Raw genomic sequence first — 17,197 nt, forward strand, 5'->3', positions numbered from 1 at the left:
TATTCCTTTGCTTTGGGGCCTGATCAAAGAAACTCCAACACTTCCTGGATTTTGGAATAGCTAATGAAATCAGTGACTTCTCTGTGCCTCCTATTTCCCCCTTTTTGTATAGGAATGTGTACAGTGGTTATCTAATACCCATTACCACTGTATGCGGGGCATGTGGGGAGCAGATAGCTTGTCTCTTCAGTTTCACAAATTGAGAGGAACAGTACACGAGGAGCTGTGCTTAAGGAATTACACCTAGGGAGCTCATCCAAACCTGGACCTAATTTAGGTAACAGAATTCTGGACTCTGAGCCAATGCTATAATGGGATGAGACTTTTGGAGACCTTGGATATTTTGCACAGAGTGATGTGAATCACTGGGGGCCAGAAAGCAGACTATGACAGGCAGTTTCTAAGATGTCCCCCTCCCACCTTTTTTTTAGACAGAGTCTTGCTCTGTTGCCCCGGGTAAAGTGCAGTAACATCATCATAACTCACTGTACCCCCAAATTCCTGGGCTCAAGCAATCCCCCTGACTTAGCCTCCTGAGTAGCTGGGACTATAGGTGTGCGCCAAAACGCTTGGCTAATTTTTCTATTTTTAGTGGAGACAGGTCTTACTCTTGCTCAGGCTGGTCTCAAACTCCTGACCTCAAGCAATCCTCCCACTTCAGCCTCCCAGAATGCTAGGATTATAGGTGTGAGCTACCACACCTAGCCTGATGGCCTTCATTGATCCCTGCCCTTGGATAATTCCTCCCTCTTGAGTATGGGCTACATTTAGTGAATAGAGTGCAGCACAGGTTAACAGAACGTCAATTCTAAGATTAGGTTTCAGAACGACTATGGCTTCTGCTTAGGCACATGATCTCTTGCTCACTATGAGGGAAACTAGCTGCCATATTCTGAACTGTCCTATGGAGAGGCCCATGTAGCAAAGAACTGAGAGAAGCACCCAACCAACAGCCAGCAAGGAACTAAGGCCTTCACAGTTTGGCAACCCATAAGGAACTGAATCATGCTGGTAACCACATAAGTGAGTTTAGAAATGAACCTTCCCATTTGAGCCTTCAGACAAGAACCTAGCCCTGGCCAACAGCATGACTGCTACCTTGTGGTAAACCTTGAGCCAGAGGACCCAGCTAAGCTGTGCCTGGATTCCTGACCCACAGAAACTATTATATAAACAAACAATGGAGGCAGTTTGTTATTTTAAGCCACTAAGTTTTGGAGTAATTTATTATGATGCAATAGATAATATACTAGGTAACAAAATTACGTCATGATCTTCCTACACTCAGACTCTTGAAAGATTGATGTTCATTGTTTTTACCACCCAGGAATCTTTCCAGCCTTAAATCCTAAACTGAAAATTCTCACTTAACTCATCAAAAGATGATGGGTTAGTCTGGATATTTGCTTGAATACCAGAAAAGTCTGCACACAGAGGCTTACCCCCACCCTCTAAAGATGCAAAGATGTTGACACACTTTTCCATATAGCTAAAGACGAGCTCTTAGGAAATGAATCTGTACAATATGTTAGTGAAGAGCAAAAGACAATGATCCCTTGAAAAAGAGAATTATGGAGCTTTCCAAGGACCTGAAGAGAGAGATAAGATTACATGAAGAAAGGGGCCAAGAAACCAACCTTGTAGTTAGCATTTGCAATGTTTCTCGAACTATAGGTGAGAAACCGGGGTCAGGAATAGGCGAGCCCTCACTTATTTCCTCCAAAGGTGGAGTCTGAGGTAAAACATCAGGACGACCAATGTGAACGCCTGGAAAAAAGAGAGGAAAAGATGGGGTGGGGAAAATGCAAGGAAAAATAAGTAGCAACTTGGCTTTTCCTGCATGGAAATGGGGAGGAGAGGTCCTGGCCAGACAAGGTAAGGGCTCAGAAGGAAGACAGGCAGGGAGTACCCAGTCACTTGGGGACCCCAGCCCTAGCGCTGACCTGGCTCCACTTCCGCCTTTGTTGTCACTTGTGCCTTGTGTTCCCCAGAGACCGATGGCTGGTAAGTAATGCAGGAGTTGCCGCTGGGGCCTGCTCGCCGAGAGAAAGATGAGCCAGACCGAAACTTTTTGGAAGGAGAGGGCTTCACTTCAAAAGGGAAAGAGAGAGCCTCCTTAGCACCCACCTCAGAAACCATCACCAAGACACAGATACAAACTGCTAGTGTCCCCAACACACACCCAAAATTGTTCTTCTGAAAAGTGAGAGGAAAGGTTAATGTCAACAAAGGTGGGCTCTATGAACTACTACTGAGAGGATGGGGTTTCACTTTGGAAAGAAGCAGAAAACCTAGAGGAAAGGTGATATACACACATCTCCCCCCTCCAACAAGCAACCCTGATGGCTTTGCTTCCACCTGATAAAATGTCCTCCATTCCATAATTCCCTTGTTCTTTAATGGTATACTCCAGTAAAACCTGACAAAGACTCTTTCACTCTACATCTTCTCAGCACTCATGCAAGCAGCACTGTGATAATTTACAATTGTTTATTAACCATTTTAAAAAGACTAAAATGATTTTTTCGTGTCCCTTAAGACTGTCCGGTATGCCTCGGTCCTCTTTGCCTCACTAAGGGACTCTGGATGCCTATGATGAGGAGACTGGAAGCAGCATTTTAGATTTGTAAAAAAAAAAGAAAAAGAAAAAACAAAAAAAAAAACATTGGCCCTTCCCAACCAAGAAAGTTGAGGGAAAGGACTAAGGACACCTGCTAAGCAGAAATCACTTCTCCAAGGTCTGAGAACTCCTTGGCACTTGGGATACACATGGAAAATAGAACACTGATAATATCCTCACCTATCTCTGTACATACAAGTCTGGCTCTGCCTATCTTAGCCTATGAACATGGATCCTACATGCACAACTACACATTTTTTTGCAATCCCACCAATTCCCCAGAAATGGCCCTCACCTCCACGACACATGTAGGGAGAGCCGGGGAAAAGCGGCAACTTGGAAACAACTGGACAGACAGAGTGCCTGACATGAGGATGAAAAGCAGCTCTGGAGGGGGGTAGGTAGAGAAGGAGAGGCCTCTGGCCCTGGCAGCTCTCTGACAGAAGTGTCCTGCCCCCTAACTCTTGGAGTAAGGGAGCCATTGGGGAGGGGTGTCATTTGGTAGAAATCACTTACAGGGAATCTTCTTGAACACTGTGTTGCACATGAAGCGCTGAAACCGTTCAGCATAGAAGCCTGGGCGATGTACCGATACGGTGTCCTACAAAGCAGAAGAGATGGCTACAGAGTTAAGAGAGAGGGAGGCCCAGCAAAAGGACCAACTCTAGTCCAAGGGCCATTTCCCTCTAGACTGAGACTCTAGCAGAAGGGTAAAATCTACAAATGAAATAAATAAGTGGAAGAAATTGAGGGTGCAAATCACAAGTGGCAGATGCAGAAGTGGGGAGAAGAGCATCTAGCTATTGCTACTCACCCCATCATGTACCAGGGCTTTCCAAGAATGCTCCAACTTCTTAACAAACCTGCCAAGAAAAATTTTGTATCACACTCATAGTTTTTCAATGAATGACCTTAATAGTTTTCTACTTAAGGAGGGGCAATGGTAATAGAAAACCCAAAAAAGACAGAAGCCAGGAAAGCACATCCACTGGGGTACACTGGCTTTCCAAAGAACAGGCAGTGCTTGTTCAGCATGGAGACCAATATTGTTTCTAGGTAAGTCAATTATTCCCCCATGGGAAAAGGGTAGTTTATATTTCTGTGCCAAATCACAAACAAGAATATTTATTATAAAAGGAGACCTGGAGATGGGTAGTTAAAATTGGATAATACTCTGAACCAGTAAATCAGGTATCATCCAGTCCTCATTAGTACCTGAAACCTTACAGGAACAAAAGTGGGGTCTAACATTTCAAGCTCCTCCCTCATCATTATTACTTCACTATCTCTTAGTTCCATAGGCTAATACTTTTTATAGAACACAGCTACCCTCTTGTTTTTCCTCTGTGAAAAAGGGGAACATGTTTCCAGCTATATCCCAATGTGGAGCATGACTCATCTCACAGGTTTTTCACAAAGAGCCAGACAGATGGCATATTCCACCCTGGTGCTTCCAAGGACTGACTCAGCTTTCCACAGAAGGCATACATTACATGTGGGGAGATAACGGGGTATGAAAGCTAGGGAGAGAGGCAAAAACCAAGGAAATAAAACACTGGAAAACCAATGAGGTAAGAAGCCAGACTGCAACTCACTGTTCTTGCTTCAGGAAGAACTTGGTGACCAACCCATCTAAAAGAAAAATATGAGTGGCTATCTGCATGCCACTGTCTCCTAATTTGGGATCCATATGCTCCTCACCTGTAAGACTGCAGAATGTCAATGATGCCAATATAAAGCAGGAGCCTTTCTCCTTTACTATTCCGGGCAGGGATGCCACCCATACTGGGGAAGACAAAAAGAGAAAAGAAAATTTGTTGGCCAGAGTTGGTAGAGGCTTCTCCCAACCTTGAGTCAAATCAGGATATGGAAAAGACCTAAACTTTAACTGTTTCATCCTCCATGAATTTGGAGAGAGTGAGACTCTTCCTCCAATCCCAGGAACCACTCTGGAGTAAGTATTATAATCTCATTTTCTCCAAATATTTGCCTAACTCTCCCACCCCAAAGAGAATCTAGTCACCACTACTCAGCAATTTTGGGAATGCTCCCCGAATTACCTCTAAACTTCCTCAGTACTTTCATACCTTAATTTGTGCCCACTAAGACACTCTTCTTGAGAATCATATTATAGGAACCTTAAAAATGAAACCACCTAAGACATTTATGATATTTCATTAACTATGTTTACTAGATACATGATGTAGAGAGACGCCTTACAAAGAAGTCTATAATAAATTGTTTCTGGGCCGGGCGCGGTGGCTCATGCCTGTAATCCTAGCACTCTGGAGGCCGAGGTGGGCGGATCGTTTGAGCTCAGGAGTTCGAGACCAGCCTGAGCAAGAGCGAGACCCCATCTCTACTAAAAATAGAAAGACATTATATGGACAGCTAAAAAATATATATAGAAAAAATTAGCCGGGCATGGTGGTGCATGCCTGTAGTCCCAGCTACTCGGGAGGCTGAGACAGGAGGATCCTTTGAGCTCAGGAGTTTGAGGTTGCTGTGAGCTAGGCTGACGCCACGGCACTCACTCTAGCCTGGGCAACAGAGTGAGACTCTGTCTCAAAAAAAAATAAATAAATAAATAAAATAAATAGTTTCTGATATTCTAATATAATTTGCAGACATATCTAAGACTGAGTATAAATTTTTAAGCCTTTTCATCCTAAAAATACATCTCCTTCCCAGATGTATTACAAACCCCAAATTAAAGACATCTTCCTTTCCTTTTATATTCTTAAGAGTTCATTCTATAGCTCTATAAGCATTAATGTTGCTGACATAACTGCTGAATTAATACCACTCCACTCCTTCTTTCCAGGAGTGGGGTCCCTTCCTCAACAAAAGGTGCTATGAGCCTATGTTCTCCTTCCTGGTGCCCCTGAGCCCACTCACTGGTCATCGGTCTCCATGGTGCCACCCCGTCGAGCCTCGCCCTGGATGGATTCCATGGCCGTAGAATAGAGAGCCTTTTGGGGGGCTGGTCTGCGAGTGTCAACCAAGTATTGTGTTTCACAGCTTAGGGCCTCTCGTTGTGCATGATCTATGTTGTGGATTGACATCAAGAGACTATAGTCCATTATCTTGAAGCTCTGCAGCACCTAATGGAAGGAAAAAAACATGATCTGAGCCTTGGCGGAATATAAGGATATTTTTAAGGATCTGACAGCTTTCATGATCTAATTGTTGTTGATGGTAAACCTCTAGGGCTAATCATAGGATTATCTTTTGCTCCTCCCACTTCTTAGACAAGAGTATGTTAATCTTCTTTGGTCAGTCTTTATTTACATCCCCTTAGCTGGCTCTCATTTGAGTAAATACAAGTTATTTTTTCATGTCCCACTGCCCAGCCCAGTGGTCGCCAACCTTTTTGGCACCAGGGACCAGTTTTATGGAAGACTCTTTTTCCATGGACTGGGGCGAGGATGCGGTAATGGTGGGGAGGGGGAGGTTTGGCAGACCTCTGCAGCCTGGTCCCCAACAGGCCATGCACTGGTACTAGGGGTTGGGGACCACAGGGCTAACCCATAAAACCCTCTTTGTTCTTTTCATGAATCTTTTCATGAAAAGAACACTACATTCTCAAGGGAACAAGGAATGCATATTTGTGCTACAAAGAATCCACAATAAGGGTCCAGTAAAAGTATACTTTGTGAAAGAGTAGATCTGTTGCAGGATCTTGTATGACCAGCTCCAATTCAGTTCAACATTTATTGAATACCCACCATGTGTAGGCACTGTGCCTGCTTATAAGGATATAAAGACACCTGAGAAAGAGTTTCTGTCCTCGAGGATATTATAAATTTAGAAAGTGATACAAATGTAAAATAAATGCAGTATAGTCTACTATGTACAATAGAAGTATTTATATGACAGAGGAGTATAGAGAAGGTCAAGAAATGATATCTAAGACAATGATGTGATGGGTCATATTAAGGTCCAAGGACTACACATCCTATTGTTCTCAACCCCTTCTGCACCTGAGAACAAGGTGGCAAAGGGTATACTCCTGTAAGTTCCAGTAGCTCACTTTGGCAGTGTAGCTCAACTAAGTATGTCTTGGTAGGTGGGTGGAATAGGGGATAAAGTGAGTCTGGCATTGACTCTTATGTGCAGTCTGAAAAACCTATGGCCCCAATGGCTGAAAAGTCTCCATTCCTTGCAATCAAAGGAGACAAACTGAAATAGGCATTATCCTAAAGAGAGATGCAGAGTGAGCAAACAAGGTTAAAAAGATGGATAACATTATGCTCTAAGTAGAGGAAGATAATCCCACGAAAGCAGTTTGGGGGGGAAAAAAAAAGCAGAGATGCAGAAAAAACAGTAGGGAAAGGTGTCACAAAACTCAAAAGAAAATATGTTAAGAAAAGTGGAAATAGTCAACTGTCAAATGCTGCAGAAATTCAAGGAAAGACTGAGAAGTACTCTCTATTTGGCATCTAGCTGGTCGTTGGGGAGAGTAGTTCTTTTGAAGTGGTGAGAGCAAAAGCCAGGACACAAAGGGTTGAGGGAGGAATAAGAGATGAGAAAGAAAAAGGAGAAATGGAACCATCAATTAGTCAAAGGCATTGAAAAAAATCCTCCTAAACTTAAGATAGAAAGGACTAGCTTGCCTGTATATGGAAAGAAAAGAGCCAGGAGGGACTAAAGCTAGAGGAGGGAGAGGAAGGAAGTGGTGAATGAGGTCCTAAAGAAGCAGGAGGAAATGGATCTAGAACAGAAAAAGGACTGACTTGAAATAAACTAGCAAGCTGAGAAGAAAGGAGATTAAGGATTTTTAAGTGTAGATACATTTATAAATTGGTGATGGGGGTACCATAAAGGGATTAAATAGGATACAAAGGCAGTTTGTTGAGAAACAAAGGTGAGGAGATGGGAGTTAGAAATGGTTTTAAGATTCCAGAAGAGATTTTGGAAGAAAAACAAAAAGAAAAGAAAGAAAGAAAGAAAGAAAAAAAGAAATGGTTTTAAGAGAGTGTCAAACATCTGAAATCCCTGTTGAGAGCAACAGGAAATGGACAGAACAGCAATACTAAAGGCCCAGGTGGGGATGGATATCATACATCTGTAGAAATGCCAGTATACACAGTTGTGTGATTTTCTTCAGTAGCACTTAGCTTCCAAAATGTAAATTTGGATTTGGCAGGCAAGGACCAGAGGGATAATGGTGCTGGTATGAAAATCAGCAGAACATTTGGCTATGAGGCACAGGCTAGCTAGAGAAGGAAAGAAAGCCCAGTGGGAGGATAAATGGAATAAAGTAAAAATGCAAAGGTATGGCAATGAGCTAATTAAAGGTTATTTTAAATAAAGTCTGGGACATATGGAGCTAAGGAACAGAGTCCCATCTCCCACAGACTTAATACCGAAGAACAACCAAGCTGTTTTGGTGATTGAGATTTATGGTACTTGAGAGGGAAATATGACAAACTCACCAAACAGTCACGCTGCAGGGTCTTACAAAGAGCATTATACATGTCAGCATCCAAAAAAAGACCATCAGGGATGTCTTGTAAGAAGTCCAGGTCTTTAAAGGTGGGGAGAGGCTTCTCTCGCTCTTTTTGGGAAGCCCGTCGTTTGTAGGTTGAGCCCTTGAGGTCATATTTGATATGCATTTTGACTGACCGGGGTAAGAGATTGTTCATCACCACAATTCGAATGTTCTTGCCACCTGCCTGCACACAGTACAGTCCATAAAATTTAGGCAACAAAGTCCGAGGGTTCTGGTTGAGGTTCTGAGAGCACAAAAGTAAAAAGTTGTAGGAGAACAAGTTAGCTATTTTTCAGTGAAACTCAAGGACAAAAGTTGCCACCCATCCTCCCTTTCTCTCCTACGTGGGATTCAGACACAATCTGTCTGCCCATAAACCCACATCATATTTGTTTAAAATTTCCTAATGCATCTATTTCAATGATGAGATCACCACCAAGCTGAACCACAGACCCTCTGATATAATAATCAGTCAGGATACCAAACATATGACTGATATATTCCTTCAGAGAGATTTAACAGAAGGCTATACCCTTACTTAGCCCTTGGTATACAGTATATTCTTGGGAGTATTATGGGAGACAAAGAGAGTTCCCTAACTTTTCCAGAACTTCCAAGAGCTATCAGAGTGAGACTGTATAGAGTAATATTAAGAAAGTACTCACTTCATTTCCCAAACTAGGAACTGGACTAAAGAACAGAAAACAAAAACATCTTGAATCTTGCCTCTGGGCAGGATAGTCTAAGCCAAATAACATTTTAACTAGAACAGATAAACAAAACTCTTTTTAACCACAGAGAGGCAAAACAGGGTAAAAAGCACAAAAATGAACTACATTCTTAAGACAGAAGCAATGACATTGTTTTGCCCCGTTAAGGTAGCTTCCCCTTCCCCAGCCTTGTCCAGGAGTAGGCAGCACACTCAGCCAGTGCTCCTTTCCCCCTTACCATGTAGTATCCTGGAAGCAGCTTCTGCAGAAACTCTGCCTCTTTATGTTGGACCGTCTTAATAATGAATTCATCATCACTGGACACATAGAAGAGGGAACCACTAGCTCCAGAGCTGCAGAGTTCAATCAGTGGTTCACTGCAGAGGGAGTACTACGGCAAAGAGAGAAAAGAGTAAGATATCCAGACACACCAGGGCCTGCCCAACAGAGAAATCAATTACAGATGCAATTCTGTGCTGAAAAAAAACTAGAGTGAGGCTGTGGGGAGAGAAGGCCTCTTCTTTTGGAAATATCCCTCTGGCTGGTGCAGTGGCTTACACCTGTAATCCTAGCACTTTGGGTGGCCAAGGCAGGAGGATTGCTTGAGCCCAGGAGTTTGAGACCAGCCTGGGCAACATAGCAAGACCCGGTCTCCACAAAAAAATAGGAAAAAAAAAATTATCCAGTGGTGGTGCACGCCTATAGTCCTGGCTCCTCAGGAGGCTGAGGCAGAAGGATCACCTGAGCCCAAGAGTCTGGGTTACTGTGAGCTATGATTGTGCCACTGCACTCCAGCTGGGGCAAAAGAGCAAACCCTGTTTGTTTGGTGACTCACGCCTGTAATCCCAGCACTCTGGGTGGCCGAGGAGGGTGGATTGTTTGAGCTCAGGAGTTCGAGACCAGCCTGAGCAAGAGCGAGACCCCGTCTCTACTAAAAATAGAAAGAAATTATATGGACAGCTAAAAATATATATAGAAAAATAAGCTGGGCATGGTGGTGCATGCCCGTAGTCCCAGCTACTTGAGAGGCTGAGGCAGGAGGATTGCTTGAGCCCAGGAGTTTGAGGTTGCTGGGAGCTAGGCTGACGTCATGGCACTCTAGCCTCGGCAACAGAGCAAGACTCTGTCTCAAAAAAAAAAAAAAAGGGGGGAAAAATGAAATATCCCTTTGATATTGGAGTTTCAGGGTCCTGAGATCCAGAAGCTTACCAAATAATCATCAGGCCGGATGCCAAATAGCTCCCGAAAATAGCGGAAGGCAACAGGTGCATACGTCTTGAAACGAAAGTCATTGTAGTGATGAGCAGGCGTTAGGTTGCTTCCTTCACTGTGAGGTTAAATAGAAAAAGATATAACTTCCCAGTCCCTATCATCTAGGGAGTCTTCCCTAAGAAGACACTCAGAGTCACAGGGGCAGGGGCGGGCCGGGGGGGTGTACTTCCATCCTGAGACAACCAGAGGGCTTAGATGAGTTACTTAGTGGGACAAAGGCACAACACGGAGAACAAGACATGGGCATAGGGGATCATACTTCCTACTACCCAATGCATTAGGCTGTTTTTTAGGGATCACTCCACAGTCCAGAAGTATGGCTCACGGAAGCATCTAGAGCTGCGGTCCCCAACCCTCAGGCTGTGGACTGGTAGCGGTTGGTGGCCTGTTAGGGAGTGGGCCACAGAGCTCTGCCGCCCTCAAGGCTCCCCACCCCAGTCTGTGGAAAAATTGTCTTCCACGAAACTTAGCAACTCTGGGGGTGTAGGGCGGGCAGCACACGCAGGAGCGACTAGGCAGTGAGCGAAGTTTCATCTATATTTATAGCTGCTCCCCACTACATCACTGCCTGAGCTCCCCCAGCTGCCATCTGTGGAAAAATTGTCCTCCATGAAACCGGTCCCTGGTGCCAAAAAGGTTGGGGACCACTGATCTAGAGGATAGCACCTGCTCTCCAAACTCTCCAGCACCTATCACCCTGATTAGGACCAGGTTAAGGATTAGTCAGACCAGAACCACAAAAATTGCCCTGGGTTGCTATGAAGAAGCCAGATTTTCCACGGCGTTCCATTGAACATTAACCTCGGTACCTGGGGAAAAAGATACTCTCCACTACGTAGAAATCTTGCATGAGGACATCTCGCTCAGGTTTGGTACTCAGGCTTCCCACAGTGTGAGTAATGCCCAACTGGATGGCACCTTTCAAGGCTGATGAGGTTGTCTAAGAAACAGAAAAGAAATGAGAGGAAAGTTCCTAGTATTAAATCTGACTATAAAAATAAAAACTCAGAATGGAGGAGCTAGAAGGAGCACTTGAAAGCAAATGCCCTTTAGTCTGAACTACTATTCAGACTAAACTGGGACTATCTAGCTTATCCATTCCTTGTGCTTTACTTTGCAATTAGGCTTGGCAAAGATTGCAAGGACAGTGAATACACAGAGTAGCAAAGGTGGGACTATCTGAGCCAGCCTCAGCTAGGCAATGTGTTCCTTTCTATCAGCCTGCCTAAACAAAAGTTCTGTATCTATATTTGGAAGATACATTGTATTGAAACAATAATCTTAGTTCTCATTCCTAAAATTCCTGCCCCCAGAATATATCTGGGGCCCTCCAAACATTTATCTCATATAGAATGTAACTAAAATCAAACAATATTCTGATTTGACTACCTGGCTACAAAAGCTTGAGTCCTATAAGGCTGTGGTCCCCAACCTGGTACCAGTCTGTGGCCTGTCAGGGACCAGGCTGCAGAGCTCCACTACACGCACCACCACCCCTCCCCTGACTTCCATGGAGAAATTGTCTTCCATGAAACCTGTCCCTTGTGCCAAAAAGGTTGGGGATAGCTGCTCTAAGGAAGGGTCTGACTAGTGTCTCAAGGACAATAGAATGGCAAAAAGAACTGCTAATTGAAGAAGAAAGCATGAAAGATTCAAATTATTTCTGAAAAAAGAATTTAGAATTATTGTAATATGGTTAAAATACAAATACTAGAGCCCTACTCTTACAATCCAGGATTCTAATCCCACAGGAAAATATTACATCATCTAGATTTGTGCTGCCCAATACAGTAGCCACTAGTCACACATGACTATTTAAACTTAAGTTAATTAAAATGAAATAAAAACCACTTCCTTGGTCTTAGTAGCCACAGATCAAATGTGGCTAGTGGCTAGCATATTGGATAGCACAGATATAGCATATTTCACCATAGAAACTTCTATTGGACAGCTTTACTCTAAATTATCTCCCTTATCCCCAACTTCCACCAGACATTACTCATATTTCTACTTAGTCCTCAGTGGGCATTAAAAATTATATTAAGTATTTAAAGTGTTTGCCTCCCCAATTAGATTATAAACTCATCTTTTTATCTCAATGTTCAACACATAAAAAGAGCTCAATAAATGTTTCTTGAATTGATGTGGGCCTCACAACCCATTTTGGGGATAGTCAGGTCCGTAAGAATGTGAGTTAGTCCATCTCTGCTACTTGAGACAATGAAATAAAGGCAGAGAACAGACACAAAATTTACATGGGCCAGAAACAGGACTCCAAGAAATCTTTATGATCTATATCTGATAAAGTACAGATGCTAAATGGGAGGTTGAACACTGTTCCTTGGGAAGCCTAAACATCTCCAAATTAGTCCAAACTGAAGAACTGGGATCACCCCAGGATCCAGGATGCTTCCTTCCTGTTTCCCCTTCACCAGTTCGATCTCCTGTTCTTGGCTATCACTACTACCTTTCACGTCCATTTGATACCTAGAGCTCAAAAAAGCAGGTGTTCTAGGCACTATTCACCAGTTGAAATGACAATCTTAAGTTAAAAAAAAAAAAAAAAGAAAGAAAGAAAAGGAAGGAAGGGAAAGGAAAAGAGAAGAGAGAGAAAGAAAAAAACATTTGACCTGCTGCCTGTATCACCAGGCTGGAATCTGGCCTTCAATTCATGCATATCCAGCAATGGAGGAAAGATAGAAAAGACTTCAAGATACATGGTTCCCTGTGGCAAGGTAAGAATGGCCTTCAGGACCTATTTACATGTTTATACCTAACAGGAAAACCCAGTTTCTTCAGCTCAGTGAAATAGCAAACAAGACCGGATTTGTTCATTAAAAACATTCTCATTTAAACATAAATATACAAACAGGAGACAATTCACCCTTTGTAAAATAAATTCTAAAGTCCAAGTTGTACGATGTGCAAAGACTCAGAATATCAAAAAATAGGATAGGATGTGAAGAGTAATATCAAACGGACAGTGCTGAGGTTGCTGAAGTAAAATGAGAAGTTTCCATCCAGACACACCTTTTTATATGTTGTCTCTCCTGAGGAATCAACACCCCGGTGGCCTATTTTCTTGATGGGCATGCCAGAGGTATAAAGCACCTAGAAGAAGAAGAGTAATGATTAGTATGATTCCCATGTAATATACCAAATAGCTACCATGAAGGTATAACAAAACAAAATAAACCAAAACACTCAACATACCCTTTCTAGATCCAGAACGTTTTATAAAATCTTCAGAAGACCCACCCCATGCAAACACACAGCTAATGTTGCTTCCCAATGAATTAACTACCTAAAAGACTACAGAAGAAAACTCCAAGGGACATACATTTCATCTTTGCTCCTCAGAAAAATGACAGAGAAAATAAAAATAACTAACATCTAGCTGTTAGGAAGATATGCTGCATTAAAGAAAAGCAGAGGCTAAGCATGGTGGCTCATGTCTGTAATCCTAGCACTTTGAGAGGCAGAGGTGGGAAGACTGCTTGAGCCCAGGAGTTCGACACCCGCCTGTGCAATAGTGAGACCCTGTCTCTACAAAAAAATAAAAAAATTAGCCAGATGTGGTGGCGCATGTCTATAGTCCCAGCTACTCAAGAGTCTGAGGCAGGAGGATTGCTTGAGCCCAGGAGTCTGAGGCTACAGTGAGCTATGATGATGCCACTGTACTATAGCCTGGGCAACAGAGATCCCATGTCTCAAACATCAAATAAACAAAAAGAAAAGTAGAAACAGGGGAAGTAGGGAATAGCAACCACAGAAAAAAGGATAAACCCCTCAGTTTACAAAAGCAAGGCAGGTTAGAAGTGAAGTTCCACAGACGCGTTCTTTTTTTTACCAGCTTCCTTGAAGAAATTACTATCCCTCTAATCCTCAACCCAACCTCAATGCTATTTGCTCAAACTGAATTCACTAGCAGAAATGATTTAGCCACTGGCAAATCCAACTAATTCTTTATCCCAGGAATTAAAAGGCTGAGGCATTAAGATGGCTTCTCTGAGATAAAGACTTCAGTTTCTTGAAAAGATTTTTGAGAACATGACATAACATTGTTTTCAACCTACACGACAGCCCCTGAAATAACAGAGGAGTAAGATCGGTAAAGCAGAGTCTAGAAGGCTATTCCCAAGAGCCAAGATGCCGGCACAACAGACATGAAGATACTCTTCATGAATGTCCATACTCATTAAGTTAATAAGCCAGGAGGCAAAAAATACTATTAGAAATAGGATGTCATAATCTTAAGACCAGATATTCAAATTCTATTATTCTTGCAAAGGCCCTTAGTACCAGAAAATCCTCAGTACATCACCTGACAGATCTTGGAAGATGTTCTGAAAGAATAGCCTGAAGTTCCAGGCTGAAAGGGCCAGCATTCTGAGGCCCTTGCCACAAAAACCAGGAGAGATTTAAGAAGTGAGAAAGATTAGGAAATACTCCATAGGAAGAAAGTTAAGCAAGCTGAAGATATTCTGAGCACAAAAGAGAAACTTTGGAAATTATGGCGACTAGGAGGCAGTAACAGCAAATCAAAGACAGTGAGCTTTAGTGTCAGACTGCCTAGTTTTAATCCCAGTAATCCCACTTATTAACTGTATAACCTTCACTTTTTTGATCTGTAAAACATGGATAACAACAGTACTTAATTCACTGGGATTGTTAGCAGGATTAAATAGAAATATCTATCTATAAAGGGCACTTAGGGACAGTATTTACTCTTTGGTACACATTGCCTTTGATACATAAAAAATGTTCAATAAATGTGAGATATTGTTAATATTCATAATAAACTACAACAAAAGTAGAGCTGTATAATTTCTAGCCTACCAAAGAGGTAAGTATCTTGTCCATATACTAAGACCTAAGTAGGAAAAAAATAAAGATGTCATAAATAGGTATCTTTCTATCCCAGATTAAAGTCTTAGTAACCATTGTATCAATATGAAACTCACCTCAGATGCCGTGGGTCTCTTAATTCCAGATGCTGCTAAAATAAATAAATAAAATACAATCATAAGCATGTACACACAAACACACACACACAATCTCTATCAAACACAATGAAAAAAATCAGGGTATGAGTCAAACTAAACATGAGCATAAATTCCTGCCTCTGTGATACCAGATCCTTACCAGATAGTGATTTTAAATGTCCCTTCCTCCTACTCCTCCATACTCACAGAGGCCTTATGTATATTCCATTCTTGTTTTACCCCTCTTCTTACTCAAGTATTCGTATTTTCTCTGGGAAATATAACTATTTTTTTTTTTTTTTTTTTTTTTTTTGAGACAGAGTCTCACTCTGTTGCCCCAGGTAGAGTACAGTGGTGTCATCATGGTTCATTGCAACCTCAAACTCCTGGGCTCAAGTTATCCTCTTGCCTCAGCCTCCTGAGTAGCTGCGACTATAGGTGTCTGCCACTATGTCGGGTTAAGTTTTCTATTTTTAATAGAGACAGGGTCTTGGTCTTGCTCCAGCTGATCTTAAACTCCTGAGCTCAAGCAATCCACCTGCCTTAGCCTCCCAGAGTTGTAGGATTACAGGCGTGAGCCATTGCACCTGGCCAATAACTATTCTTAATACAATTAACCATCAGAGTCAGAGGGGCTCACTGATACCATGGTTGAAAGGTGGATGGGGAGGGAGGGGGGAGCAGGCACAGTGGCTCACAACTGTAATCCTAGCACTCTGAGAGGCCAAGGCAGGAGGATCCCCTGAGCTCAGGAGTGTAAGATCAGCCTGAGCAAGAGCAAGAACAAGACCCTAAAGAAAAAAGTAGCCAGGCATGGTGGTACACACCTCTAGTCCCAGCTACTAGGGAGGCTGAAGCAAGAGTTTGAGGTTGCAGTGAACTATGATCATGCCACTGCACTCTAGCAGGGGTGTTAGAGCCAGACTCTTATCTCCACAAAAAAAAAAAAAAGAAAAAGAAACAGAAAGGGCAACGAGACATACCCAAGACTCATTGGAGACACTGGAGCTTGACTGATAATTTTTTCTTTTAGAGCTAAAAGGGTAAGAATTTTTAGAGCATATCCATGGCACTTTGCTCCTGTATTAATTATTTCAGGAGAAAGAGTTGGTCTATGGAAATGAAGAGCTAAGGATAAGAAAATGCATTGTCAAAAAATAATGAAGAAGTATTCAGTGCAGGAAGAAGCTGATCCTGTATTCCCACATCCCCATTTTGAAATTCTGCTATAAACTTGACAGGAATTCGTTGGCATTTAAAGTTTACTTATTAAATATTTATTCAGTGCAGATGTATAAAATATGTCTGTGGCTAAATCTCACAAGTATTATTTATGACTTTTATCCACTTAAATTTAGGAAAGACTTCAAGAATAAGTATGTTTAGGCTGGGCGTGGTGGTTCATGCCTGTAATCCTAGCACTTTGGGAGGCCATAGTGGGAGGATCACTTAAAGCCAGGAGTTCAAGACTAGCCTGAGTAACACAGTGAGATCCCATCTCCACAAAAAATAGAAAAATTAGCTGCACGTGGTGCATGCCTGTAGTTCCAGCTACTGAGGAGGTTGAAACAAGAGGATCATTTGCATCCAAGAGTTTGAGGTTGCAGTGAGCTATGATGATACCACTGCCCTCACACCCAGGCAACAGAGCAAGAAGACCTTATCTCAAATAAATAAATAAATAAATATATATATATGTAAAAGAATAAATAGGAAGTATGTTTAGAAAGTGACTAAATTGTTATATCTATAGAAAATCTACTCTAAAAGGTTAAATCAACTCTTAAGGGTTTGCAATCCCATAACCCTCACTCATGATCACACTAGAAACACATGATCACATAATCAGAAAGACAGACTTTCTTGCCCTCATATTGGAGAAGATTGGCTTTTATCTTCAAGGACTACTGAAATATCACTTTGACTAGTTAAAAAGAATTCAAAGGAATAAAGATTAGGTAAAGAATATTAAAAAGAAGAGTCTGAACGGAATGGATCTTCAACAATATACGTTAATATCTGAGTAGGAAGATGCCAGTCCGCATATATGAATTAATGGTGAGGCAGCAATAAAGACACACAGGATTAAGAACAGTCAGGTAAAGCTCTAATTATG

At 42.1% G+C, this 17,197-nt stretch overlaps 1 protein-coding gene across 5 annotated transcripts in view; it reads right to left on the reverse strand.

Annotated features, from left to right (window-relative positions):
• Positions 1-17,197, reverse strand: part of PIP5K1A (phosphatidylinositol-4-phosphate 5-kinase type 1 alpha) — a 39,283-nt gene that overhangs the window by 3,781 nt on the left and 18,305 nt on the right. For 2 of the 5 annotated variants that reach the window (XM_069480601.1, XM_069480600.1), the window contains 12 exons: positions 15,061-15,095; positions 13,127-13,207; positions 10,906-11,036; positions 10,034-10,151; positions 9,063-9,215; positions 8,059-8,358; positions 5,519-5,724; positions 4,322-4,405; positions 3,435-3,483; positions 3,137-3,221; positions 1,944-2,090; positions 1,638-1,767 (listed from right to left, as the gene is read on the reverse strand). In XM_069480601.1, coding sequence (XP_069336702.1) covers positions 1,638-1,767; positions 1,944-2,090; positions 3,137-3,221; positions 3,435-3,483; positions 4,322-4,405; positions 5,519-5,724; positions 8,059-8,358; positions 9,063-9,215; positions 10,034-10,151; positions 10,906-11,036; positions 13,127-13,207; positions 15,061-15,095 — 1,519 coding nt within the window. The remainder of the gene's footprint in view (positions 1-1,637; positions 1,768-1,943; positions 2,091-3,136; positions 3,222-3,434; positions 3,484-4,321; positions 4,406-5,518; positions 5,725-8,058; positions 8,359-9,062; positions 9,216-10,033; positions 10,152-10,905; positions 11,037-13,126; positions 13,208-15,060; positions 15,096-17,197) is intronic. The other 3 variants (XM_069480602.1, XM_069480605.1, XM_069480603.1) reach the window with 3 other exon arrangements.

Source organism: Eulemur rufifrons, chromosome 8, assembly GCF_041146395.1.
Source record: "Eulemur rufifrons isolate Redbay chromosome 8, OSU_ERuf_1, whole genome shotgun sequence".
NCBI lineage: Eukaryota > Metazoa > Chordata > Mammalia > Primates > Lemuridae > Eulemur > Eulemur rufifrons.